At 44.8% G+C, this 26,982-nt stretch overlaps 1 protein-coding gene across 1 annotated transcript; it reads left to right on the top strand.

The window, feature by feature from the left end:
* Positions 1-828: 828 nt before the first annotated feature.
* On the top strand, positions 829-26,982 carry lemd3 (LEM domain containing 3; the record flags this gene model as incomplete). The annotated part of the gene is made up of 15 exons (XM_083661179.1): positions 829-840; positions 922-1,236; positions 1,858-2,077; positions 6,761-6,801; positions 7,111-7,180; positions 11,901-11,974; positions 15,365-15,444; positions 15,747-15,892; positions 17,464-17,565; positions 18,429-18,531; positions 19,689-19,867; positions 23,637-23,718; positions 23,950-24,055; positions 25,612-25,690; positions 26,689-26,982. 15 exons carry the CDS (start codon positions 829-831, stop codon positions 26,841-26,843), a joined length of 1,764 nt encoding a protein of 587 aa, XP_083517305.1. The 3' UTR covers positions 26,844-26,982.

A 26,982-nucleotide genomic window follows, 5' to 3' on the forward strand; every position in this document is an offset into this window, starting at 1 on the left:
CACAAACACATGCGCTACCAAAATATATTCCCCTGCTGCATGTCATGAGATCGGCAAAAGTTTGGATAGACTGGATTGCTTCCCGCAGCAGCAAAGCCTTTTTCCCCACACTGCCTGATAAGACAGGTAGGAGATTACAGCCTCTGACTGGCAGGGGCTCAAAACTACGATATAACAACTTTTTATTCATTGGTCATTCATTGTGATATAAATTAGTGACATTTTCCCCCAAATACTCATGGTTCTGTGCTGTTGGTATTTGGTAGCCTATCTGATACCTGCAGTGCAGCGCATCAAATGAGCCGCGTCAATTAACGATAATGACGGGAGTCTCCCACAGCAGCAGAATGATGTATTCGCGCAGATTTTCAGTCCTAAATATCAAACATGTTTGATATGATCGGGACGGCCCCGATGAGGCTTTGAGCAGATCGGGAGGGTTAAGATTGGATCTGCAAACAGCTCACACTACAAGATAATCGGTGCCGAAAGTCGGGCCCGACCAAGCTTGGCAAGCTGCCAGGCCAGATTTCTCCTCCGATTCTCGGGAGGGGTGAATCGGGCATAAATCGGCCCGAAAATCCTGTAGTGTGAGCCAGCCTTAACATGTGTTTAGAAGCCCCAATATTTTTTTTTATTAAAAAGAGTAGATTGTTTTCCATTTACCGTAAATGTCTAGAGGAACTCAGAAATAAAATGGTCAAATCATATTTTAGTTGCTTTTTGTGAGTTGACATGAATGTAACTGATTGTGTAAATGCCATGGGCATGTGATATTGTCTCATATCGATCACAGGCCCCTGAATTGAATCGAATCAAAATCGTACCATGGCAGACTTTGTGATATCAAGCAAATATCTTATCGTTGTCCAAAGAATATAGTATTTGTATCATGGTTAAACTTGTGATTCCCACCTCTAGGACCGGGGGGAGGAGAACGGGGGCAATAGAGGCGAGTCGGCCCTGTCAGGCGCCCTGGCGAGCCGTGGCTTCCCCAGGCGGGCCATCTACGTGTCCCTGGCCGGGGACAGAAAGCACCTGGAGGGCTCAGAGGCAGCCCCCTCCAGCCTGGCCGGGGACAGAAACCACATGGAGGGCTCAGAGGCAGCCCCCTCCAGCAGCACCAGTCGGTTCAGCCTCGGTTTGAGACCCCGCTTCTCTAACTACAGCAGCCTGTCCCAAAGCTACCGGGCCAACCACTCCAACCACACCAGCCCCAACCACGCATACAGCCAGGTAGGGCTGCTCCATTATGGCAAAATTCATAATCAACATTATTTCGACTGATATTGAGACCATGATTATTTACGGCGATTACTCATTGACTTTGGCAACATTGTGCATTTTTTCAATTGAACTTGAAAAACTTGTCTATTTAATACTGGATTTCTTTGAACTTTAACTATAATTTGAACTGGAAAAACAAAGAAATAAATGAAAGTAAAAAAAGATAAATAAATAGGCTAATATTATATATATAATTTCGGTTACGGGAATTTCGGTTAAATGCATGAAATAAGGTCTGTGGTTAACAAAAGTTTATGAAAAAGCACATTTTGTGTTCAGCAAGATCATCTTCACAAACGAGGACCACTTTTATAACTTTTGAAGCGTTTTCTGAAAATCAAGTGGGAAAAAAAAGAAGCATTTTGGGCTTCAAAAGTCATAAAAGTGGTCCTCATCTTGCTGAACACAAACCTTGCGGTTTCATAAACTTTTGTTAACCACAGACCTTATCTCATGCATTTAACCGAAATCCCCGTCCAAAAATCCCATTGACTTTTACACGTACGGAGTACGGACTTATTCCTGTTATACTCTGTTGTAACTGTGTTTAAAATGTGATGAATTGCACAGCCATACAGCCAGGCGGCGCTGCAGCAGAAGCTGTCGGGGACGGAGGACGAGCTGCTGCAGCAGTTCAAACGGGACGAGGTGTGGTCCCCGGCCCGCTGCAGCTTCAGTGCCCACTACCTGTCCATGTGTCTGCTGACCGCCGCCTGCCTCTTCTTCCTGCTGCTCGGCCTGCTGTACCTGAGGATGAGGGGCTCTGGAGCCTCCCCGGTGGATGTAGTCAGTAAGTACATCGCACAAGGTGGCCTGTTTGTCGTGCTTGACTGTTTTATTCTAGGGCTGGGGCAATATACAGGGTTTGTACCGTCATGGAAAACCTGGACAAGTCATGGGAATTTAAAATCCACTAGTGCAGTGCCCGTTCCCCTCCCTTCTCTTCACCGGCCCGTGTTGTATCGACGACAGTTCCCCCCCTTCGCGGTCAGTCCAGCACTTTCTCCATATAATAATTGTTATGGAGTGTCTATTTGTACCCGGGTATGAATAGCCACGCCGCGGGGCAAATGCTATTCGTACCCCCTAATTACAAGCGCACTGCCACGGAGGCTCGGACGCGTGTTTTTCAAGCGTTTGAGAGCGCAGCGCTGCATGGAATGCCACCTTCTCTCTCTCTATACTATTCCTCTCTCTTTCTCCCCCTCTCTCCTCAGCTCTGTTCCTCTCTCTCGTCATCAAGGCTGTGACTAAAACACATGCTGAATTTGGAGAGGCGTTTTTGCACCGCGGTGAAGTTATTTAGGTTCACTAATCCAACGCTACCTGCTTTCCCTCACTCCTTCCCTCTCCCTCTTTACACGTCCTCCTGAAGCTACACTTGCAAAATTTGAGGGCAACGTCAATGATTCTTCTGGATTAAGGTTTGAGTGAAATTAATTATGTTTCATTATTTAAACTGTCCAGACTCGTATAGTTCAACGTGCCGCTGTCAATCGCCATCGTGAAATATCAGTCTTTCACATGGGAGACCTGGGTTCAAATGCCGGATGGGTAGTAGTTTTTTTTAATGTTGCATAATTGTTAATCTGGACATATTTTATGTATAAAGTTCCTGAATGAACTTCATCATGATGTAATTTTGCTTGCTGGAATAGCTTGGTACATATTTGGAACCCTCAAAAAGTTCTATATGAGACACACTACAAGAAATAAGTAGGCTAGTCCACACCAGTACACAAAATAAACAACAAAGATCACACCACAAAATAAACAACGATGGTGATGATGATGATGATAAGAATAAAATTATATTATAGGGATATGTTTCAGTTGCTCTAGTAGGGGTGGGGGAAAAAATCGATACACCACAGTATCGCGATATTTTGCCTGACGATATCGTATCGATATTTGGACGCCAAATATCGATATTGCAAAAAAAACATTTTTTTTTTTTTTTTTTTTTTTTTTGCAGGCCATGCCAGGCCACCGGGCTACTATAAACTTTAGTTCCAAGGCCAGCAGTAAACAAACTGTAGCATATTTTCATTTTGTTTTAACAGTAACAGTTTTGTCATAACAGTCATTTACAAATTCCCCAGTTACTGAATGGGCTGCACAAAATGTTTTGTGTAAGTGAAGTGAAGTTGCAAAAACTACATAAGTACAGTAGTCCACACACACATCCAGTGGACTGTAAGTAGACTGTAACAAACAGTTCAGTTTGTCAGGTGCATGCAACTATGACATGACTTTATGAAAGTTGTTGGTCTGTCTACTTGACAATGTTGCTGCAATAAAATGGTTGAAGTCAGATGTACAGACTGAAAAATTGTTCTTATATAAACCAGATGTTGACAAAGTTTTCCTTTGGGGACATCATTTGCAGTTGAAAAAGTAAGAAATCGCAATATATCGAAATATCGCAATATTCAATAGATCGCAATATCGAAAATATCGCAGTATCGCAATACTATCGTATCGTGACTCAAGTATCGTTTCAGTATCGTATCGTGGGCATCTGGTGATTCCCACCCCTATGCTCTAGTCACATATAGTCTCACATATGGGCGACTGAAGTTTACTTAGGCTATCCACCTTTTTTATAACGGCACGACATGCGAGAAAACTGCCTCAGAATCAGAAATCTATAGTTTAGGCTACCCAGCTTTTTTGACCACTAGCACTGCTCCACAGAAAATAAACAGCTGCATGACGTTTATAATTGACGAACAGTAAACATCCCATGAGAAACGTATGCGCATCAATTGATATCACTGAGGACTAGGGATGCCGGTATGAAGGTATACCGCGGTTTCAAAAAGTCAAGGTATCAAAAACACTAAGATTTGCTGTCATACCTTCCCCACGGTATCAGCTGTTTCCCCCTGAGAGAGAAAGTGCCCAGACAGAGTGCAGTTACGTGGCCCCTCCCCCCGGCTGCCCAGTCTCAGCAATCAGTGTAGCTGAGCCTGTGATAATCAAGAAGTCATCAAGATAAACATTTATTTGATATTATGATGTGTTTAGTTTTACATAAATTAATAAGATGAAATAAATAAAATAAAATATATTTTGTTCAATGGCACACAAGAAAAGTATTTTTGTTGTTGCCAGATTTCACAATAACACATAAAGGTCCGCGATACCGTGAAACCGCGGTATTTTTGTCCAAGGTTATCATACCGCCAAAAACTCATACCGCTGCATCTCTACTGAGGACGCTCAACCCTCAATACTTTCTGTGCTGAACCCTCCAAAAAATGTCACAGAAAGGAATTACTCCAGGACAGCACTCCAATAACTTTGATATTTATTTATTTTTATTGTCTGCACACTGACAAGACAAGGACAAGAGACCGGTTTCCCTGATCTCCCCAAAGTCTAACGTTGGCCTGCTGCCAAAATGTGGGGGATTTTTTTTTTATGTTGTTTTTAACTACATCAGACTTGCTGTTGCCGTTTGCGACTTGCACGCAGCTGGCCAGTGACCACTTCATGTGTCGCGGACTGACCACGTCACGTGTTGTCTTCAAGGAGACGAGACGGGAGACCCATGCCTGACGCAAAGATGGCGGATGCACCAGGAACTTTCCAACCAAACTCTTATCTATCAAATATACAAAACATGCGGTCTATAACTTTCAAAACTAAAATAAAAAAAAGATGTGCCAGAGGGCCGAGCTCATGTGTTAGGTTCATAGTCTACTGCTAGCCAGCCTCTCTTCCCTTCTGTCAGAGAGTCTGGCGCCATGGAAACAGGCAACAGGGATAAGCCCTCCCCTGCTCTAAAGCTGCTCTCCCATTCGAGCGGCTGTTTCGGTGGCAGCAGGATATTCGCTCCCCCGCTTGCAAGCTCTGTCACGCTCTGTCATTGGCTCCGACCATGTCAATCAGAGCGGCTTCCGCTCCCATGTGTGTCGCTGTAATGCTCCCGGCCGGCTGTGAAAACAACGACGCTAACTAGCTAGCGTAGAAAGCTAACGGCAGAAACCTACAGGCTAACTCGTTGCTACACGCTGAAAATGGCAAGTTTTGAAGAAAATTTGGATTGTGCAATAAAGAAGGCCTGCTCGGTTCCACCCCGAAACTATTTTCCAAGGGCACTAACGCTAAGCACCGCCCAAGACGAGGATGATTGGTTAACTCATTGAGTGCCAGCCACTTTTGGAAAACGGATGCTCCCAGTGCCAGCCCTTTCAGAGCATTTTCAGTGATTTCTCGAGGCCCACAGAATATTGTGTGATATTACTATGTAAACACCGAACACGCACAAAGAACGAGGAGACTATTGTATCATCAGCAAAAAAAAGTTTGTTGATATCATTTTCCGTTCTTTAGTTATCAGCCGGAGAAGATAGGTTGTTTTCACCAAAAACAGACGTTTCAAATTAGAAGCTGAGATAATGAGCCTTTTGTGAAATGAAGCATTTCAAGCACATCACTGACTCTGAAGCTAATATTTTCTGATGTAGTGACATGGTGTAGTTGTGTGGTGCCCTGCGTGCCCCACCCCCCTCAACTGTAAACTCCTCCTCCGTGGGAGTGTCTCTGGTGGCTCTGCTCGGGTCTCTGGCTGCCTGCGTCAGGCGACGAATCTCTGCATGCTGAGCTGGGATAAACTCATCCCCACACCAACACACAGCTTGCATGCCAGAGCTGGGAGAAACTCACCCCCACACCAACACACAGCCTAACACGCACCCAGCGTCTATTTTCGGAGCGCTCCGTTTTTGTGCGCCGGCTCCCAGCGCGACACCGAAAAGCCAAACCGGACTGCTGAGAATGGTTTGGCCCTTCGGCGTCGGGTGCTGCTTTTCTGGCGGCTAATCGTGTGGAGAAACTATGCAGCAGAGACAGAGGGGCTCAGTTGTGGGAGCGGATTGACTGCTGTTCGCAGCTAACGTTAGCTCCAGCCAGAGCAATCTATACGGCTCTGGCTCCAGCATCAGTTTCCGTTTCATCACGGGGCTTCTTCTGCTGTTTTTCCTCACCTTTCTCTAATCTGGAGAGCACTGTCGCCACCTAATGGGTCCGTAAAATAGGTTATACACCTTCAATAGCTCCAATATTTTTACAGGAGATGCATGAGGCTTTGATCCACGTCCCACCGTCAAAAAACGCATTTGCCGTCTTTAGCTACGTTACTATTTGAATTGATGTTGTTCGACGTCATTGGCACTCAATGAGTTAACCCAAACAGAGCATTTTTTTCGCAATCCCACAATGGAAACCTGCGGCGCCAGACTCTCTGACGGAAGGGAAGAGAGAGGCTGGCTAGCGAGACTATAGTCTACACTACAGTCACATCCCACTGTCCTCTACTCTCTACAGAGCACATCTTAATTGTGAACAACCTTGTTTTCTTTTACTGGCAAAAGAGAGCATTTTCTAAATCCATGATTCCTCCTGTCTGCACCTCAGCTGTTGGTTCTGTCTCCTAACTTCTCTATCTATTTCTCTTCCTTTGCAGTTAAGAACCACCCTTTTGGCAGCGAGTTTGACAGCTCTTATGTAAGTAGATCTTTTCCTATTTCCCTTTAGCTTTGTCTACAGCAAAGTTGTGTACCACCGCATTGCTTCAATATATACCGTATAGAGCAAGACGGTGGTAAGACAATCATCTCAACTCAAGGCCTTAAATGCTCTTGAATACAATAAAATAACACATTTAAGGCCTAAGTGCAGGTCTAAACATCTCAGACTGCAGAGAGCTACATCACATTATTATTCTGATTTCGTCTTGTTTTACATTCTATCTGGCATGAAAAGGTCTTTGAACTTTGGGAATTAACTTGACAAACGGTTGTTTTCTTCCTTCAGGACAAGGAGGAGAAGGACCTGATCCTCAAGCTCCTGCTCAACCTACACGACCACCTTGCTCAGATCGCCGGTGGGTTTCCATGTTCTTTACTGCCTGCTGTGTTTTCCCTTCTTTCCTATATCTCAGTGGATGATGGGCTGTTGAAACGCTTGAGTCATAGCTGAAGCATGCACACGGAGGCCCATAGGATTTCCACAATGCAGGAAAACGAGGAGGGAATCTCGGAATAAAAATGGAATCAACTGTAAAACATGGAATATTGCAGAATTTTCCATTTGGGCTGAAATTGTAAGGGGAAAAAAGAAAACAAAGTCTAATTATTGTCGTAACCTATTTCACAATTGTAAAAAAGGCAGAGAGAAATAATCCAGTTTTCGATTAGGGTGTTTTGATAGGGGGGGGGGGGGGGGGGTCAGTCTTGCGTGGGACCCTTATGTCACCTCACAACTTGGTTTTCACTTTGAGAAACATGTCATTGGGGGGGGGGGGGGGGGGGCTACAGGAGAGAGATAGAGGACAGCGGGGGGTTGGGGGTTCCAAATTACTGACCAAACACTATTTCAGTGGTTGCTGTCAGAATATAGAGCCATTTAAAGGAGAATTTCGTTTTTTTTTTTACCTGGACCCATCTCCTGGCAATAATTATGATTTGGCCACTCACCCAGCGATGTCCGCGGCGTTTCTGGCCGTCCTAGCGTTGTTTTGAGATCAATAGCGTCCAAGTCAGTTGTAAAATGGAGCTGATTTGGGGCCAAGTGTGAGCCTGTCTTTCCTGCATCTAAATAGCTATTTTTATTCCAGTTTTCGCCAAATATCGTCGTAATGTGATCCCTCAACATCCACCAGAGTGATATTTCGCCCCAGGCCATTTCCTGGAGTCTCCCAGGGATCAAATTGCCTCAAACGTGATCTCGGTCACCAAGTCTCGTAAAGTCCCGCGATACTTTCCTGCCGATTGGCCAACTACAGGTAGGACGCTTTGCGGTGGTGGTTTTAGCGTAACCTATGTGGGATTCGAAATAACGAAGGTTATGCCAAACCCCACATAGGTTACGCTAAAACCACCACCGCAAAGCGTCCTACCTGTAGTTGGCCAGTCGGCAGGAAAGTATCGCGGGACTTTACGAGACTTGGTGACCGAGATCACGTTTGAGGCAATTTGATCCCTGGGAGACTCCAGGAAATGGCCTGGGGCGAAATATCACTCTGGTGGATGTTGAGGGATCACATTACGACGATATGTGGCGAAAACGGGAATAAAAATAGCTATTTAGATGCAGGAAAGACAGGCTCACACTTGGCCCCAAATCAGCTCCATTTTACAACTGACTTGGATGCTATTGATCTCAAAACAACGCTAGGGCGGCCAGAAACGCCGCGGACATCGCTGGGTGAGTGGCCAAATCATAATTATTGCCAGGAGATGGGTCCAGGTTCAAAAAAACCGAAATTCTCCTTTAACACTTATTTTAAAGGGCCATTCTGTCGGTTCTGGCGAGAAATAAATGTGCACAAAGTGTTTTTTATTGGCTATGAGTGAATGCGCCTTGACGTAACTTAAAAATCGCAACCAGGGGCGTTTCTCTCCGACCAGCCGTTCAGAAGATACATGGAAATACAGCATCTTCGAAGGGGTGAACATTTCCCGCCCCAGCTAGAGGATGTGACGTCTGCGCGTTCACGAGCCTGCCTCTTGTCCTCTGGGCAGTGGTGGCCAAATGGTTAGAGAAGCGAGCTTGTGACCGGAAGGTCGTCAGTTCAATTCCCGGGACCGGCAGGATAAATCTGGGTGGGGAAAGTGAAAAGGCAGCGCTTGCCCCTCCCTCATTACTACCACTGAGGTGCCCTTGAGCAAGGCCCTTATCCCCAACCGCTCCAGTGGAGCTGATCAGTGGCCAGCAGATCAGACTGTGGTTGTACTGGTCAGCTTCCAGGTATGAATGTGAACAGGGCACTCCTGAAAAAGAGAGCATTGCTCTCAGTGAGACTCCCCCTGTATAAATAAAGGTAAAAAAAAAAAAAATGGCTCCGGCGTAAATACCAACGAAGAAGACGGCTAACAGGAAATGGCTAACGTTATGTTCGTAGCTAGCTGCTAGCAAAAGGAAACCACATAGACTCCAGAAAAAGTCCACACTAAATAAATAAATAAATATTTATCTAATGAAACCCATCTGGCCAGACAGCAGCAATGTGACCGACATCGGGGGGAAACTAGAGTCAGGACTGTGTTTTCGGTTCATGAAGGGAACTTGCTGCTTGTAGCTACTGTAATGTGGGTTTGACCAGATAACGTTAGCTGCTTGCTAATGGATTTTCAAGATTCAAGATTTTTATTGTCACTCCGTAGTACAAGCCAGTATCTGACCACCTGGTCAGAAACTCTGCTAACATTACCGTTTTGTGTGAAGTAATGCAACCCTAACGTTACTACTGTTATGCTTATGGTCATGGAACATTATTGTTTGACTGCAGTTAGCGCGGTGGTGAGTCTGCCTATGATAACGTTAGCTTGATGCTAATCGCGGCTAACTAATATTAATTTACATTTATAGAAATTACCACCGAGCTCCACTAATAATGTTACCGTCTTGTGTGGATAATGAATGTAACAGTCGTAAATATGCCTAACGTTACTGTTCTGCTTATGAAACATTGTTTGATTGTTCAGTTTTGTCAACTCCAGGCATTACACGGTACCGTACATACAGGGGAAGCAGGGTAGTTCCTGGCTCACGGTAACGTGAATATCCTATCCATTTCCCCGCAGCCAATGTAAGCCAAAACACGGCCAAACATGCCACAATAACGTCCGATAATTTATCCAGAATCCTTCCTGGGCATCTCGAGGCTGATCTGACCGATAAATTGTCCAGGTTGCCGTTTTCAAGTGACTTTTATGAGTTAACGTTACAAAGCAACCAACAGCTTTGCTGTTGCTAGGCAGCTGCTTGTGTGCGTGCGAGTATGGTGCCTGCGCATCAGCTCGTTCACACGCTGCCTGCAGTTACTCTAACGGCCACTGACGTCAGTAACAGTGACAATTGACGGAATGGGTCTTTAACACAAAAACATCGCTGAATGCAGCTTTATTTTAAATGCAGGGATGCAAAGTCATTGGTAGTGAAAAAGGTGACAGATACCAGGGCAGACAAAAAACCATTCAGAAATCCCCCTATTTTAGGATGGAAAAGGCGAATAGTTTGTAGGGCTTTCCCCTCCTGGTCGATTGGCCGATTGTTTGGTCGTTATGCTACAGTAGACCAAATTCTCATTGGTCGGACAATCGCTGGTGTTAATCATTTCATAGGAGAGATTTCATTTCATAAAAATAAAAGTGCTCCGGAACGGGTGCCGTGGAAGCAACACAGACCTTTTATGGAAGTGCACACAGGAGCAGAAGTAACAGGGTAGACAGGCTAACCACAGTTGGCAGGCTATCTAGACGGAAGAGTAAAGGGAGCGATGGGATTAACAGTTAAATTGGTCAGCTATCGAGCACAAACAATGGACACGTTTCAGTACACAGCCACCATCAACTGTTATCAAGCTTTTAACGAGCACCTAACGTTACGCACCTATGAGATGAGAATACAGTCAGTGAGACTGGACGTCCTCAGAGATGCACTCCAGCTCAACTCCGGTAATGTTAGACAGATTGTTATAATATGTATAAATCGCAAAAGCTGTCTAGCTCTCCTTATTGCCCAACTAATTGGCCATGCCATGTGTGCTAACGTTACATAAACAATAACCATTGCACATGCTTTCTGAAAGCTGTTTCCCATCGCTGAATATGGCCAGGTGTTGCACAGCATGCTGATCAGTCTGTCCATTCCTGGTAACGTGCAATGCTGCAAATAGCTTTTATTCATAATTATCAGCTATCAGGTATAGTGCACTCAGTACACTGGAGGAAAAAATGCAAATTTATTATTTTTTAAGACCCCGTTTCGACCAATCGATTGGTTGGAGCTGGGGTCGACCAGGATAATCTTTGGTCGAGGGCAGCCCTACTAGTTTGCATCCCTGTAAGTGACTAACGTTACTACTAACAAACACGTTCTGCGTGTTGATCCTAATATGCATGGCCAAAAAGTACGTTAAACAGGACCAACTTGGTGCTGTTTGCTTCCCATCAGGACAGGTATACATAACATTGCGGGTACGTCATTTCCAATTTGCAGAGTTTAACGTTACAGACTTTTGTAGCTTGTCCTGTCGCTTGGGAATAACAAATCCATGTGATAGACGGATGCAGCGATCTTCTTCACTACCTAACGCTAGCCGCTTCCGCTAGCGAGAACAATACGACTTCCGGTCGGATTTTTGCCAAAATAAAAACCATTCTACACAAGTCTAAAGCACACGGATGCCATTAAAATGTTTTATTTTGAAATCTGATATCGTTATTATTTTTGAGTCATCTAGTGTAATAATTGTCTTTGCTTCACTTAATTTCGACGCACGTTATGCAAATCGATGCAATTACGTAGTCGTCGATATCCACTACGTCGACGCGTTGGGACAGCCCTAACGAAATGATATCTCCACGCTGGCGTGGGAACGCCTTGGGATCCCCCAGTCAGAGCTGGCTAATGTGGCCAGGGAAGGGAAGTTTGGGGTCCCCTGCTGGAACTACTACCTCCACGACCCGACCCCGGATAAGCGTTTGAAGATGGATGCATGGATGAAGAATGATATGGCCTTACACACACGTGAAGTTGATAGATCCCTGTGGGAAAGCTGACTTGTTGCAGATGGTGAGGGCTTGATGTTGTAATTGCAGGCCAGCACGACTGTGGAGCCCAGCAGCATCCAAACAGGAGTCTGTCCATGGAGGAAGCTATGCTCTATCTGCAGGTACACATGCTTTCTCTTTACATCACACCTTACACACACCTGGCTCTATCTGCAGGTACACACACTTTCTCCTCTTTACATCACACCTTACACACACCTGGCTCTATCTGCAGGTACACACACTTTCTCCTCTTTACATCACACCTTACACACACCTGGCTCTATCTGCAGGTACACACGCTTTCTCTTTACATCACACCTTACACACACCTGGCTCTATCTGCAGGTACGCACACTTTCTCTTTACATCACACCTTACACACACCTGGTTCTATCTGCAGGTACATGCTTTCTCTTTACATCACACCTTACACACACCTGGCTCTATCTGCAGGTACACATGCTTTCTCTTTACATCACACCTTACACACACCTGGCTCTATCTGCAGGTACACATGCTTTCTCTTTACATCACACCTTACACACACCTGGTTCTATCTGCAGGTACACACACTTTCTCTTTACATCACACCTTACACACACCTGGCTCTATCTGCAGGTACACATGCTTTCTCTTTACATCACACCTTACACACACCTGGCTCTATCTGCAGGTACACACACTTTCTCTTTACATCACACCTTACACACACCTGGCTCTATCTGCAGGTACACATGCTTTCTCTTTACATCACACCTTACACACCTGGCTCTATCTGCAGGTACACACACTTTCTCTTTACATCACACCTTACACACACCTGGCTCTATCTGCAGGTACACATGCTTTCTCTTTACATCACACCTTACACACACCTGGCTCTATCTGCAGGTACACACACTTTCTCTTTACATCACACCTTACACACACCTGGCTCTATCTGCAGGTACACACACTTTCTCTTTACATCACACCTTACACACACCTGGCTCTATCTGCAGGTACACACACTTTCTCTTTACATCACACCTTACACACACCTGGCTCTATCTGCAGGTACTCACGCTTTCTCTTTACATCACACCTTACACACACCTGGCTCTATCTGCAGGTACACACACTTTCTCTTTACATCACACCTTACACACACCTGGCTCTATCTGCAGGTATGCATGCTTTCTCTTTACATCACACCTTACACACACCTGGCTCTATCTGCAGGTACTCACACTTTCTCTTTACATCACACCTTACACACACCTGGCTCTATCTGCAGGTACACATGCTTTCTCTTTACATCACACCTTACACACACCTGGCTCTATCTGCAGGTACACAATGCTTTCTCTTTACATCACACCTTACACACACCTGGCTCTATCTGCAGGTACACATACTTTCTCTTTACATCACACCTTACACACACCTGGCTCTATCTGCAGGTACGCATGCTTTCTCTTTACATCACACCTTACACACACCTGGCTCTATCTGCAGGTACGCATGCTTTCTCTTTACATCACACCTTACACACACCTGGCTCTATCTGCAGGTACACATGCTTTCTCTTTACATCACACCTTACACACACCTGGTTCTATCTGCAGGTACACACACTTTCTCTTTACATCACACCTTACACACACCTGGCTCTATCTGCAGGTACACACACTTTCTCTTTACATCACACCTTACACACACCTGGCTCTATCTGCAGGTACACATGCTTTCTCTTTACATCACACCTTACACACACCTGGCTCTATCTGCAGGTACTCACGCTTTCTCTTTACATCACACCTTACACACACCTGGCTCTATCTGCAGGTACACAATGCTTTCTCTTTACATCACACCTTACACACACCTGGCTCTATCTGCAGGTACACACACTTTCTCTTTACATCACACCTTACACACACCTGGCTCTATCTGCAGGTACACATGCTTTCTCTTTACATCACACCTTACACACACCTGGCTCTATCTGCAGGTACACAATGCTTTCTCTTTACATCACACCTTACACACACCTGGCTCTATCTGCAGGTACACATGCTTTCTCTTTACATCACACCTTACACACACCTGGCTCTATCTGCAGGTACACATGCTTTCTCTTTACATCACACCTTACACACACCTGGCTCTATCTGCAGGTACACAATGCTTTCTCTTTACATCACACCTTACACACACCTGGCTCTATCTGCAGGTACACACACTTTCTCTTTACATCACACCTTACACACACCTGGCTCTATCTGCAGGTACACATGCTTTCTCTTTACATCACACCTTACACACACCTGGCTCTATCTGCAGGTACGCACACTTTCTCTTTACATCACACCTTACACACACCTGGCTCTATCTGCAGGTACGCACACTTTCTCTTTACATCACACCTTACACACACCTGGCTCTATCTGCAGGTACGCATGCTTTCTCTTTACATCACACCTTACACACACCTGGCTCTATCTGCAGGTACACACACTTTCTCTTTACATCACACCTTACACACACCTGGCTCTATCTGCAGGTACACAATGCTTTCTCTTTACATCACACCTTACACACACCTGGCTCTATCTGCAGGTACACAATGCTTTCTCTTTACATCACACCTTACACACACCTGGCTCTATCTGCAGGTACACACACTTTCTCTTTACATCACACCTTACACACACCTGGTTCTATCTGCAGGTAAACATGCTTTCTCTTTACATCACACCTTACACACACCTGGCTCTATCTGCAGGTACGCACGCTTTCTCTTTACATGACATTTCACGATTCAATATTAATTGTGATTCTCAAGTATTGTGATTCGATATTACGATTTTTTGCGATTTTCGTTTGCTTTTTTAACACTAGACCATGAGAAAAAGTTGGAAAGTTTAATGGAGTTGTAGCAGCGGTGGTGAAGCATGCATGTATTTCACTTTCAAACCGTGTCCTGTGTAGTCCTGTCCTGTCTAGTAGGAGATACAGTCAATACAATTGTATTTGGCAATAGGGAGCTAGTATTCCTATAATAGTCCTACAGTATCCCTATAATATTCCTATAGTAATCCTATAATACCATAATTTAAAACTTCAAATAAAAGCAGAGTACCAAATAGACACCGGGTCGAAAAAGGCATTTTAACGGGGTGAACGGGGAACGACTCCCTTTTTGGAGCCAGCCTCAAGTGGCCATTCGAGGAACTACAGCTTTCAGTATCACTTCCACGGCTTCCTCTGTCAAAACCCAAGCTTGCCGTCTGGTCAGTACACAGGAATATAGCACAATGTATTTTCCAACTTGTTTGGTGCATTCATTGCATAGATGGACTACATCCAAACAGGAAACCAACTTTAACAAACCAGGAAGGAAGAACATTTATAGGTCATGGAAACATATTCATGGAAAGTCCGGGAACTTTAAATGAAAGCTACAGTGGGGAGTGGCTGTGTGCTGTTAATCCCCCACAGTAGCCATTTCTCTCTCTTCTTCTCAGGAGCAGAATCCGGAGTTTGACGGCTTCATTCTCACGTCTCTGGAGTGGATCGTGCGGACAGGCCAGGATGTTGGGATCAGGTAGATTCACAAATCACAGCTGCATTCAAATCTATGTTTACATGCACCCAATATCAGAGGTGGAAAGAGTACTGACAACTCCAGTCAACTACAAGTATTGTTGCTTGAGTCAAAATTAACTCAAGTAAAAGCACTAGTGCAGGAAATTACTAGCCTGGCTCCAGACCTTATGCAAATAAGAAAGAAGCGTATGGTGAAAATAAGGTATATTACTGTACCTATGCCACTAGTCCATGATTTTGTGAGTGGACATGATTTTGTGAGTGGACATAGATAAATGGTTAAAATGTGTGTGTGCGTAGGCTGACGGGGCTGACGGCTGAGGACCCCGTTACTGATGTGTCAGAGATCTCCTGGCTGGAGTCCAGCCATCCCAGCATGCCTTTCCTCTGCCGCGTGCGCCGAGCCTTCCTCACCGTCATCAGCAGAGTCTTCCTCATCGCAGCAGGTGAGACAAACAGGCTGCAGTATCTAGGCGGCCATGTTGACAGGACGTGTTTTCTCCAGGTCAGAGACAGTGCAAAAATTGTGACATTGACGAGCAGCACGCCTCTCCAAAAGTTGAACTATTGTGCTCAACTGCTGAGAACGCTTGAACGGCAGGTGCTGCTGGGAAGAGCAGCGCTCCTAGAGCGTCCTTACCATTGAGAATGAATTGCAGAAAGGTGCTGGCAGCTCAATTAAACGCTTCCTGTTTTTCATACACCTTTTAGAACACACAAAGGGAGAAAACATAGGTTGTAAAGTAACAGGGTTTCCGTGGGGTCTTAAAAAATCAAAAATCCAATCATCTGAATTTTAGGCCTTAAAATGTCTTCAATTGTACTTCATTCATATAAAATGTCTTAAATATGATTTTTCCAGGTCTTAAATTTTATGTTATGAAATTAACATTACTTGTAGAGAGGGACTCCCACCATGCTTCAGCTATAGGCACGTCCGGTGCGTCACAGAAGAGGGACACAGCATCAAAATGAAGGAAGGAATCTGGAGCAGCTTGAACAATTCAATGCCTTTTATTTGGTACCGAGTATAGACTGTTTCCATTACATCTTCATCAGAGTTCATCAAATTGCGTTAACGTCAGTCTCACATAAAGCTGCTATAAAAAGCCAGCAGCAAACACCTGTTTTCTTCCCCAGATACAGTTTCACATCGGGAGCATCAAAGCCAGATTTTCCTTCATATCCCTCGTAATTCTTTTGCCACTATAGACATGAAATAGGTCTTAAATTGCATTGATAATGGTCTTAAAAATGTCTTAAAAAGTCGTACATTTAACTTGTTGAAACTTGCAGAAACCCCGAAGCAGTGCTTGACATTAAGGGAGGATGAAAATCAATTTTGGGACGAAGCTAGGATGAGAGTTGAAAAAAATCAAATTAAACACGCACACACACCTGCTCTGCTCGTTAGAATGAACGGCGGTGAATTATGCGCGAGTATCGCTCATAATTTCATCAATTCCCGCAAATCTGACATTAAACAATGCAGGACAAACCCCCCACACATTTACAGCGGAGCAGCGAAGGCAGTGCAGTGCAGCCTATGCTTGCGGGCACACACTAACATCAATTTACTGTATCTGTCAGATAGTTGATCTTCAGCAGCAGTTGCAAACATGTTTTGATTAAATGACTCAATACTGTAATTACTTTGGCTTTGTGAGACAAACGTGAAGTTGTTAAAGCACTTTCTATGCCGTCACTCAGAGACCAGCGCTAAAACCAAGTGTGGAGATAGGTCTGGATATGCTATCCAATATCCAATGTTCATTGATGATTTATGGTAGGGCACTCGAGACTTTTGATAAGTGTGTCACTCCACAGAAACGTTCATTCAACACAGGCCAAGTAATGTTAAACTTCCATAATGCAGAATAATCAACTGTAAAATGTAAGTAGGGGCATGTGTGCGAACAGAAGGTATTGGGGTAAAATTGGGAGAGCATTCTGTCATAAAATCCCAAAGGAGTTAAACTGTAACCTGTAACCTGGTACTGTTTGTGTCCCCATGCAGTGCTGGGTGGTGTGTCGGGGCTGGTCTACTACATGAAGTACCGCTGGAGGAGGGAGGAGGAGGAGACCAGGCAGATGTATGACATGGTGGAGAGGATCATCGGTACGGAGCAGACACTTTCATCATCTTATTTTATCTTTTCTTTAAGGAACACGTCAACATTTTTTTTTAGATTAACCTATTTGCCATATTCCCGATAATAAGACAAGATCGGTGCCCTTCTCTGTGCATGTATTAGAAAAATACCTCTTGCTAGTTAGCTTAGCACAATGAATGGTAGTCATGAGCAAAAACATAAGATTTTTTTTTTCTTCCATACTGCTCACCTGGCGTAATGCAAGTCTCCACAAGCCCTGAGATGCTAAGTTGACTTGAAGAGACGTGATTTACACCCTGTTTTAAGCTGAAATCTTCACTATAGCCAGGTGCTGCATGATGGTGCCCGCCAGATACTGTAGCCTGTTATAGTTGTACTCCACGCACAGAGAAGGGAGGGGCATCTATCTTCTCGTCTTACTATTGGGAAGATGGCAAGTAGGTGAATCTCTCAAAATGTTGGTGTTTTCCTTTAAACACTGCTGGACTCTGCTCAGATGATTTGTTTTATCTGCTGCACCAACTGGATTACTGACCCGGGTTCTTGCATGTATTCACCTTTTATTGGAAGATTGTGTGAAAGTCTTGAGCCCATGGCACACCAATCAAACATTCTACTGTGCCATGGCTGTCCTTGTTTGGAGATGTTTGGTGGCTTTGGTCAGATTCCACAAGTTCAAGCCTTGTTTGTCTGTTACGCCCATGGCGCGCGCACCAATCAAACATGATCTAACAACTGCCGTTGGCAGTTGTTGGATAATGTTGGATATATCTAACACATTATCTAACAATGGCCAGTTGTTGACTGTTTGATTGGTGTGCCATGGGCTTTAAATTGAAAAGCTTCAAATACCATATACTGTGTTCAGATGTTTTGAGGAGCCACAGCGAGGCCTGCCAGGAGAACCAGGATCTGCAGCCCTACCTGCCCATTCCCCATGTCAGAGACTCTCTGGTCCAGCCTCAGGACCGGTCAGTACCAACGCCACCAGCTCAACACCTCACTCTTTAATGAGGGAGTTTTATTAGAAGACTTTTGTTAGAACACATTTTGACAGAACGATTGTGTAACGCAGGAGCCAAAATTCACAGCCGTCATGCAGCAAGTAGCATTTGAATGCCTTGGTTATATTGACATCTGTCGCACTCGATGCACTTGATGAATCACAATCTTTATCTAACTTTATGGTGGATAAAATTGGCAAATTCTAAAGTAACAGACAGTGCTGTTTCTATACGATAGTGTACAGCATGTGTTTCTATATTATAGAACACTGAAAACGGGTCTATGTAGTGATTAATTTGACCTTGTAAAAAATATTCTTCACAAGTAGAATTTTTACTTTCTCAGTCCTTGATCAAAAGTAAAATTTTGGTCACTCGTATGAAGTTAGTGTTGAATAGTTTCTACCACTGTCTGTCTCTACTGCACCGTATCCATCAAAGAGAATTTCAGGCCAGTCAATCAGGATGAGACACTTAACACCCCTATAGCTGTAGTTTACATAAATTGGTCCTTAAAGGCACCTTCCAGTCAGTTTTTCCTACCTGTACAACCATCGATGTTATATGAAAACGTACATGTGCGTGTACTGTACCAACGTACGTCATCATTTGCGCCAAAGAACTTACATTGATAAGAACTGAAGGCTAATAGCTTATTCCACTCATTCCACTGCAGCATAATGACTGCAACACTGTTCTATCTTTGTTCAACTTTGTTTGTCTGCACCCAGAGCGGAAAAAACAGAAATAGTCGCCACCTGTCCGCATCTCCGAAAAACGTTAGTTTAGATTAGAGCCACAATGTTGTTATAATATCAACAACTAGCCAACATATCAAACCTGATGTGCTTTATGGAAAGAGCGTGACTCGAACTGGCTAACTGTTATATCAAACTAGTCATTCAGTGGCGTCTTACTACCATGTAACAAACGTAGCTAACAGCTAACTGCAGGCGCTCAGAACGGTAGAACATTTGAAATAGAACACCATCCGTTAAGCAGGTAGAAAACCTGGGGGCTTGAATGAATACACTGATATTTAACTAGCTAGATATTGGTGGGACACAATCTGTCCTTGCTCCTTGATGAGGTGTTGAGATGTCTGTTTGGCTGTCGTTTTACAGAAAGAAAATGAAGAAAGTTTGGCAACGGGCCATGAGCTTCCTCTCGGCCAATGAGTCGAGGATCCAAACGGAGTCACAGCGGATTGGTGGAGCAGACTTCCTGGTCTGGAGGTGGATTCAGCCTTCGCTCAGCTGCGACAAGATCTCCCTGGTGCCCTCCAAAGTCTGGCAGGGAAAAGGTAACATACACTTAACATGGCCAGCAGCTACAGTATAGCGTAACAGTAACGTTCAGCATATGTATGACTGTTAGATTCATTATCCACACAAGACGGTAACGTTATTAGTGGAGCTGGATGGTAATTTTTATAAATGTAAATCAATATTAGTTAGTTGACTAGCATCAAGCTAAGGTTATAATTATGAGCAGTCTCACTGCAGCTAACTGCAGTCAGAGCCTGCTCCCCCGGTACCGTCTAATGCCTGGCGTTGATGTGATCTGAATGCGACCAAACTGAACAGTCACACAATGTTCCATAAGCATAACAGTAGTAACGTTAGGCATATTTACGACTGTTACATTCATTATCAACACAAGACGGTAATGTTATTAGTGGAGCTGGGTGGTAATTTCTATAAATGTAAATCTGTAAATCTATTAGTTAGCCGCATATAGCATCAAGCTAACATTATGATATTAGGCAGTTTCACCACCGCAGCTAACTGCAGTCAGTCAAACAATGTTCCATGACCATAAGCATAACGGTAGTAAAGTTAGCGTTATGCATATTTGCGACTGTTTCATTACTCCACACAAGACGACGGTAACGTTATTAGTGGAGCTGGTGGTAATCTATATATAGCGAGCAGACCCCTATTAGTTAGCGTTAGTCGCGTTTAGCATCAAGCTAACATTATAATCGGCAGTTTCACTCCAGCTAACTGCAGTCAGTCAAACAATGTTCCATGACCATAAGCATAACGGTAGTAACATTAGGCATATTTGCGACTGTTGCATTACTTCACACAGAGTTTCTGACCAGGTGTTAAATCCATTAGCAAGCAGCTAACGTTATCGGGCAAAACATTACAGCAGCTACAAGCAACAAGGTCCCTCCATGCAGGGCCGCGGCACCCTATACGCAGATTACGCAGACTGCGTAGGCATCATGTGACTGAGGGCACCAATTCTTTTTTTTTTTTTTTGGTGCCCTCAGTCAGGCCACTCACTGAACAGCAGGCCAGGCGCCGCCTACTGGTTTACTAGTGGTTTTATTACTTTATTCAGGGTTAAAGTGGGTGCATCTCATTGTAAAATTGGACTCGGCCCAAATTGGGCTTCAAACGGCCCAAATTGGGCTTCAAATGGCCCAAATCTGGCTTCAAACGGCCCAAATCTGGCTTCAAACGGCCATATTGGGCTTCAAACAGCCCAAATTGGGCTTCAAACAGCCCAAATTTCTCGCCGCCGCCCTTCGGGCGCCGGCACGCACGCCGGCCCATATCGGCCTGGCCTGCTTGGTATCTAATGCCCGGCCTGAATTATGATCCCAGTCTGCCCCTGCTTGCATGTACAGATTAACAATCGCTTGTTTGCTGACATGTACAGTAATTCTAACAATTGTTTGTTTGCCACATGTAATGTAATGTGAGATACACTAGTATCGTTCATAATTAATGATTTTGCAGTCTTTCGTTTGACAGTTATTGAAAGTTTTGCGGGGGGAGGGGGGGGGGCACCACAAACAATTACGCTTAGGGCACCCAAATGGCCAGCAGCGGCCCTGCCTCCATGAACTGCAAACACAGCCCCGACTCTACTTCCCCCCGATGTCGGTCACATTGCTGCTGCCTGGCCAGACGGGCTTCACTAGATAATTATTTCTTTCTTTTTCTGTGTGGACTTTTACTGGGGTCTGTGTTGTTGTTTGTTTTTGCTGGCATTGTAGTAGCTAGCGACGAATGTAACATATAGCCATTGCTTGTTAGCCTTCTTCTTCGTTGGTAATATTTCCGGCCAGAGCCAGGAGGACGGGCTCGTGAACGCGCACGACGTCACATCTGCCAAATTTGCCAGGAAAACTTGACCAGCAACCAGCAGAAAATCCTGCAATGTCTTTGCAATGGCTGAACGCAGAGAGACGCGACTGGGCAAATTTTTTAAGTTACGGAATGGCGCATTCACTCATTGGTAATCGAAAACACTTTGTGAACGTTTATTTCCCGGCCAAACTTACCTTTAAGGGTTAGGCTTAGGGCAAACCGCACTCTGGACTAGGGATGGGCATTTCTAGCAAAAACACTTCGAAATTTCAAATTAACTCACCCCTTAAAAAAAGCGAGTCAAATGTCATTATGGTCTCCCCTGATTTTAAGTATTAAATCGCTTGGTTGGACCATGTAAAACATTTTTTATAGCATTTTACGTATGGTCTATGGAAAAATGAATGGGGGATGAAATCCCATGGAGAGGGAGAGGGGGTGACCTTGGCACTCTATTGACGTTCCCAGACCCAGACTACCTTAGCCACGTTAGCATCGTTAGCTTAGCTTCCCGAATGACGCCGAGATGGCCCATGGAAGAGTAGACAGAATGTATTTTCTTCACACAGTAATGAGCCTTGAAACCTTTTCCTTGTGGCTGAGTGTTTATGTAATGTAGACACCACTACTACGTTTCTACTGTTTATACCAAGGAGCTGCTGAGTGCTACTGTCGCTAATGCTCCTTGCGTGAGTGAGTGCGCACTGCACAGCCAGCAGCTATGGCAACGTCACACGGACAAACTTGCAGCTCTTAAAGAGACAGGCACTGGTAAAAACAATGCAATACGTACTTTTTAAGACAAGATTGTCAAACGATTTTCGACTTTAACACGTTGAGTGCCATAGCCGAGATATCTCGTCTTACATAATCCAACGGTTAAGTGCCATAGACGAGCTATCTCGTCTTACATAAACATTTTTTTTTTTTGACGGTGGGACATCAATCCACCCCTTTTACGTCTTCTATATCACTATTGGAGGAAGAGAATGTGTATAATCTATTTTACCGACCACTAAGTGGCGACAGTTCTCTCCCAAGACAGAGAAAGCCACAGCCAGCCACAGCCAGAGCAGCCAGCCAGCGCGCTGGAGAAAGCCACAGTGTAATTTTCAAGGAAGCAGCTCGGCGAAAACTCCCTCGATCCCACACACACACACACACACGCGCGCGCGCGCACACACACACTCGAGCACCCCCGCGCATAAATAAGACCAGAATCGCAAAAGCTTAGACACACACACACTCTCTCCCTCTCTCTCCCCCTCCCCCCAGTCCCGAGAGAGAGAGAGAGAGAGAGAGAGAGAGAGAGAGAGAGAGCACACACAGAGCGGGAGACAGACACGCCGCGGGGGCAAAGAACGGACAGAGATCCCCTCCCCCCAGAGCCGCGGAGCAACGCGCGAACACACACACACACACACACACACACACACACACACACACACACACACACACAATACAGTATACAGACTCGCCCAATGGCACCCACAATCACAGGCAGGTGACTGTTCTGCTGTTTGATTGAATTTCACAAAACTGCGATTATCTCAGCTTGCTGTCTCATACGCTAAAACCATGCTGTACTCAACGGCTAATATCTACATAACTACTAACTCTGCAAACTAACTCTTTTAGACAGAGAAAGCACACATTCTATTAGTTATTTTTAGATGATTGGTGTTCACGAAGTCTTAACAGAAAAGAATCCTCGGCTGTTGTAAAATGAGCCAGAATCCTCAAAAAAAAACCTGGCACAACTTACCTACAGGATTGAAAAAATGGCTGGCACTCAATGTGTTAATAATAAAAAACTGATGCTCATATTGAGCAGTTTCTTTCTGGCTTGCAACAAAGTCAACTTTTCCATCATGGTTTATCAAAGAAAACTGTCAGTATCATGTACCTTCATTCACTCCACTGTCCTGAGTGGCTTCATGTTTAGGTTCTGTCTGTTCTTCACAGCATTCCCTCTGGACCGGAGGAACTCTCCTCCCAACAGCCTAACACCATGTCTGAAGATCAGAAACATGTTTGACCCAGTCATGTGAGTACCTGCTTCTTTAGCCTAGAGATTCTTGGTCTCACCTGCACAAATTGTATTTTTCCTCTATTGTGTGTGTGTGTCTGTGTGTCTGTGTGTGTGTGTGTGTGTGCTCGCGCACATGTACGCACACGTGTTTGTGTATGTGTGTGTGTACACAGTATATGCAAATAAATGAACTAAAGGGAAATGCCCAGACACGTCAAAGTGTGACGTATGTGTGCGTGTTTTCAGGGAGGTTGGGGAGAACTGGGACCTCGCCATCCATGAGGCCATCCTGGAGAAGTGCAGCGACAACGACGGCATCGTCCACATCGCTGTCGATAAGAACTCACGAGAGGTACGCATCATCACTACACATCATCACTACTAGGGCTGCCCTCAACCAAAGATTATCCTGGTCGACCAGAAATCGACCACAGCTCCGACCAATCGATTGGTCGAAACGGGGTCTTTTTTTTTGCAGTGTACTTTTTAGTTTTCATTTTTTGCAGTGTACTGACTACTGAGCGCACTATCTCTGATAGCTGATAATTATAAATAAAAGCTATTTGTACCGCTGTAACGTTACCGGAATGGACAGACTGATCAGCATGACATGCAACACCTGGCCACCTGCTCAGTTCAGGGAAAGTCTGTGCGATGGTCATGTAACGTTAGCACACGTGGCATGGTTAATTAGTTGGCAGAAAGGACAGCTAGACAGCTTTTGCGATTTATTCCAGTAACATCTTATAACAGCCTGTCTAACATTACCGGAGTTGGAGTGTATCTCTGTCCAGTCTCACTGATGTCTGTTAGTCTCATCTCATAAGGTGCCTACTGTGCTCGTTAACAGCTTGTTAACAGCTGATCGTGGCTGCGTGCTGAAACGTGTCCATTGTTTGCTTCTAAAAAATGTCCGTGTTGCAACTTGCTTCCGCGGCATGTTACTTCGTTCCGGATCGCTTTTATTTTTATGAAATTGAATTTCTCCTATTAAATTATTAACACCAGCGATTGTTCAACCAACGTGAATCTCGTCGACCAAGAGCACCAATCACTACACATCACTACAACTCATCACTACACACTACGCATCATCATCACTATCCATCAACATACTACACATCATGCATCATCACTATGCATCATAACTCATCATCACTGGATCATGGATGAAGGCTCACAGGCACAGAATGTAGGGAAACAGTGGATGGATAAATCCAGAAAGAGGCAGTAATGCAACAACATAAAGGATGCCAACTGCCATAAAACACCACAGAAGAAGAATCATCATCACTGGATCATTACTCATTACTGGACAATAAATAGTCTGCTGAGTTCATATGGATAATCCTGGCTTTTACATTTGGCAACATGAAGAGATGATGTGCTGTGTTTGTGCTCTCTCCTCAGGGCTGCGTCTATGTGAAGTGTCTCTCTGCAGATCACTCAGGGAAGGCCTTCAATGATGTGCTGTGTTTGTGCTCTCTCCTCAGGGCTGCGTCTATGTGAAGTGTCTCTCTGCAGATCACTCAGGGAAGGCCTTCAATGATGTGCTGTGTTTGTGCTCTCTCCTCAGGGCTGCGTCTATGTGAAGTGTCTCTCTGCAGATCACTCAGGGAAGGCCTTCAATGATGTGCTGTGTTTGTGCTCTCTCCTCAGGGCTGCGTCTATGTGAAGTGTCTCTCTGCAGATCACTCAGGGAAGGCCTTCAATGATGTGCTGTGTTTGTGCTCTCTCCTCAGGGCTGCGTCTATGTGAAGTGTCTCTCTGCAGATCACTCAGGGAAGGCCTTCAATGATGTGCTGTGTTTGTGCTCTCTCCTCAGGGCTGCGTCTATGTGAAGTGTCTCTCTGCAGATCACTCAGGGAAGGCCTTCAATGATGTGCTGTGTTTGTGCTCTCTCCTCAGGGCTGCGTCTATGTGAAGTGTCTCTCTGCAGATCACTCAGGGAAGGCCTTCAAGGCTCTTCACGGCTCCTGGTTTGATGGTAAACAAGATGCTTGATAACTTTTGCAAATTCCATCACATCATCAACAACGGGCCTGCAGAATCTCACCTGTTGATCAGTCTAATATCTGTCCTTCCAGAGGCTTAAACAGCCACTAAATAGTCTGACTCTATTGACGACCAATGAATTGTAACACTGACTATGTTTATATAAGCCGCTTTCACACAGAGATCCCGCAATATTGCCGTTCAGAAGGCCCGCAACGGCGGTGTACAGAGGCACCATCGTGTATAGGTAGTACCTATACATGATGGTGCCTCTTTGATCCATAAAGGTAAGAATTAGCCTTGTACCTAATACCTATTAGGTACAAGGCTAATTCTTACCTTTTGGTTTTTGTAAAGCAAATTATTCCCATGAAGTTGCCTAATTATAGCCTAAGAGCTAATGTCCATCAGCTCCGGAACATGAATACTATAATGTTAGTTGTTTTTTTTGTGAGGGAACGCACAGCAGGCTAGACAGATTGCAGTTCTGGAGCTGGTTTCTCCAAACATTGGGATTGTTTTGAGGAGATACTGAAGAACAGAGGGAATATCCTTTCCTCAGACCGAGGCAGACGTAGATTGGCGGCTATGACTACCTACGCAACGAAAGGCGTAACACAATTATCCACCACTCGGCTTTCACACCGGCGGCGAGGCTTACTAATTCCACAACATTTACCGCTTTCACAGCCTGTGTGAATGAGGCTATAGAGACTGCAATAATCTGACTATTTGACCTTATCGATGCCGTTTGTCAGCAGGATTACAGAAAAACTACTGGGCGGATTTTCATGAAACTTGGTTGGTGGAAGAGTGTAGCACGGGTCAGGAAGAACCCGTGACATTTTTGAGCGGATCCAATCCGACTCAGGAAATGTGCATATAGTAGCAGAATGGGCTATTGGCCTTGGTGGAGGTCTGCGCTCTCCACTTCTAGTTCTAAATAAGACAATATTTCGATTAAGCTGTTTACACGACTTGTGGTTTTAGGTAAACTGGTGACGGTGAAGTACCTGCGGCTGGACCGGTACCACCAGCGGTTCCCTCAGGCCCAGGGCTGCAGCACGCCCCTGAAGGCCTCCAACTCCAACACCACGCCCCACCTGCAGCACCGGAGCTCAGTCAACTCCCTGGGCTTCTCCTGAGAAGAAACCCCCCCTCCTCCATCATTAACATTAACACGAGCCTTCATGCTCTCCTCCTACCATCCAGCATCGCACCACCAGTCTGCTGCTTCTCCTTTCCAGACCTAGTTTTTAACGGGAGCCGTTTCAGGGAACCTCC

Source organism: Poromitra crassiceps, assembly GCF_964638095.1.
Source record: "Poromitra crassiceps genome assembly, chromosome: 2".
Lineage (NCBI taxonomy): Eukaryota > Metazoa > Chordata > Actinopteri > Beryciformes > Melamphaidae > Poromitra > Poromitra crassiceps.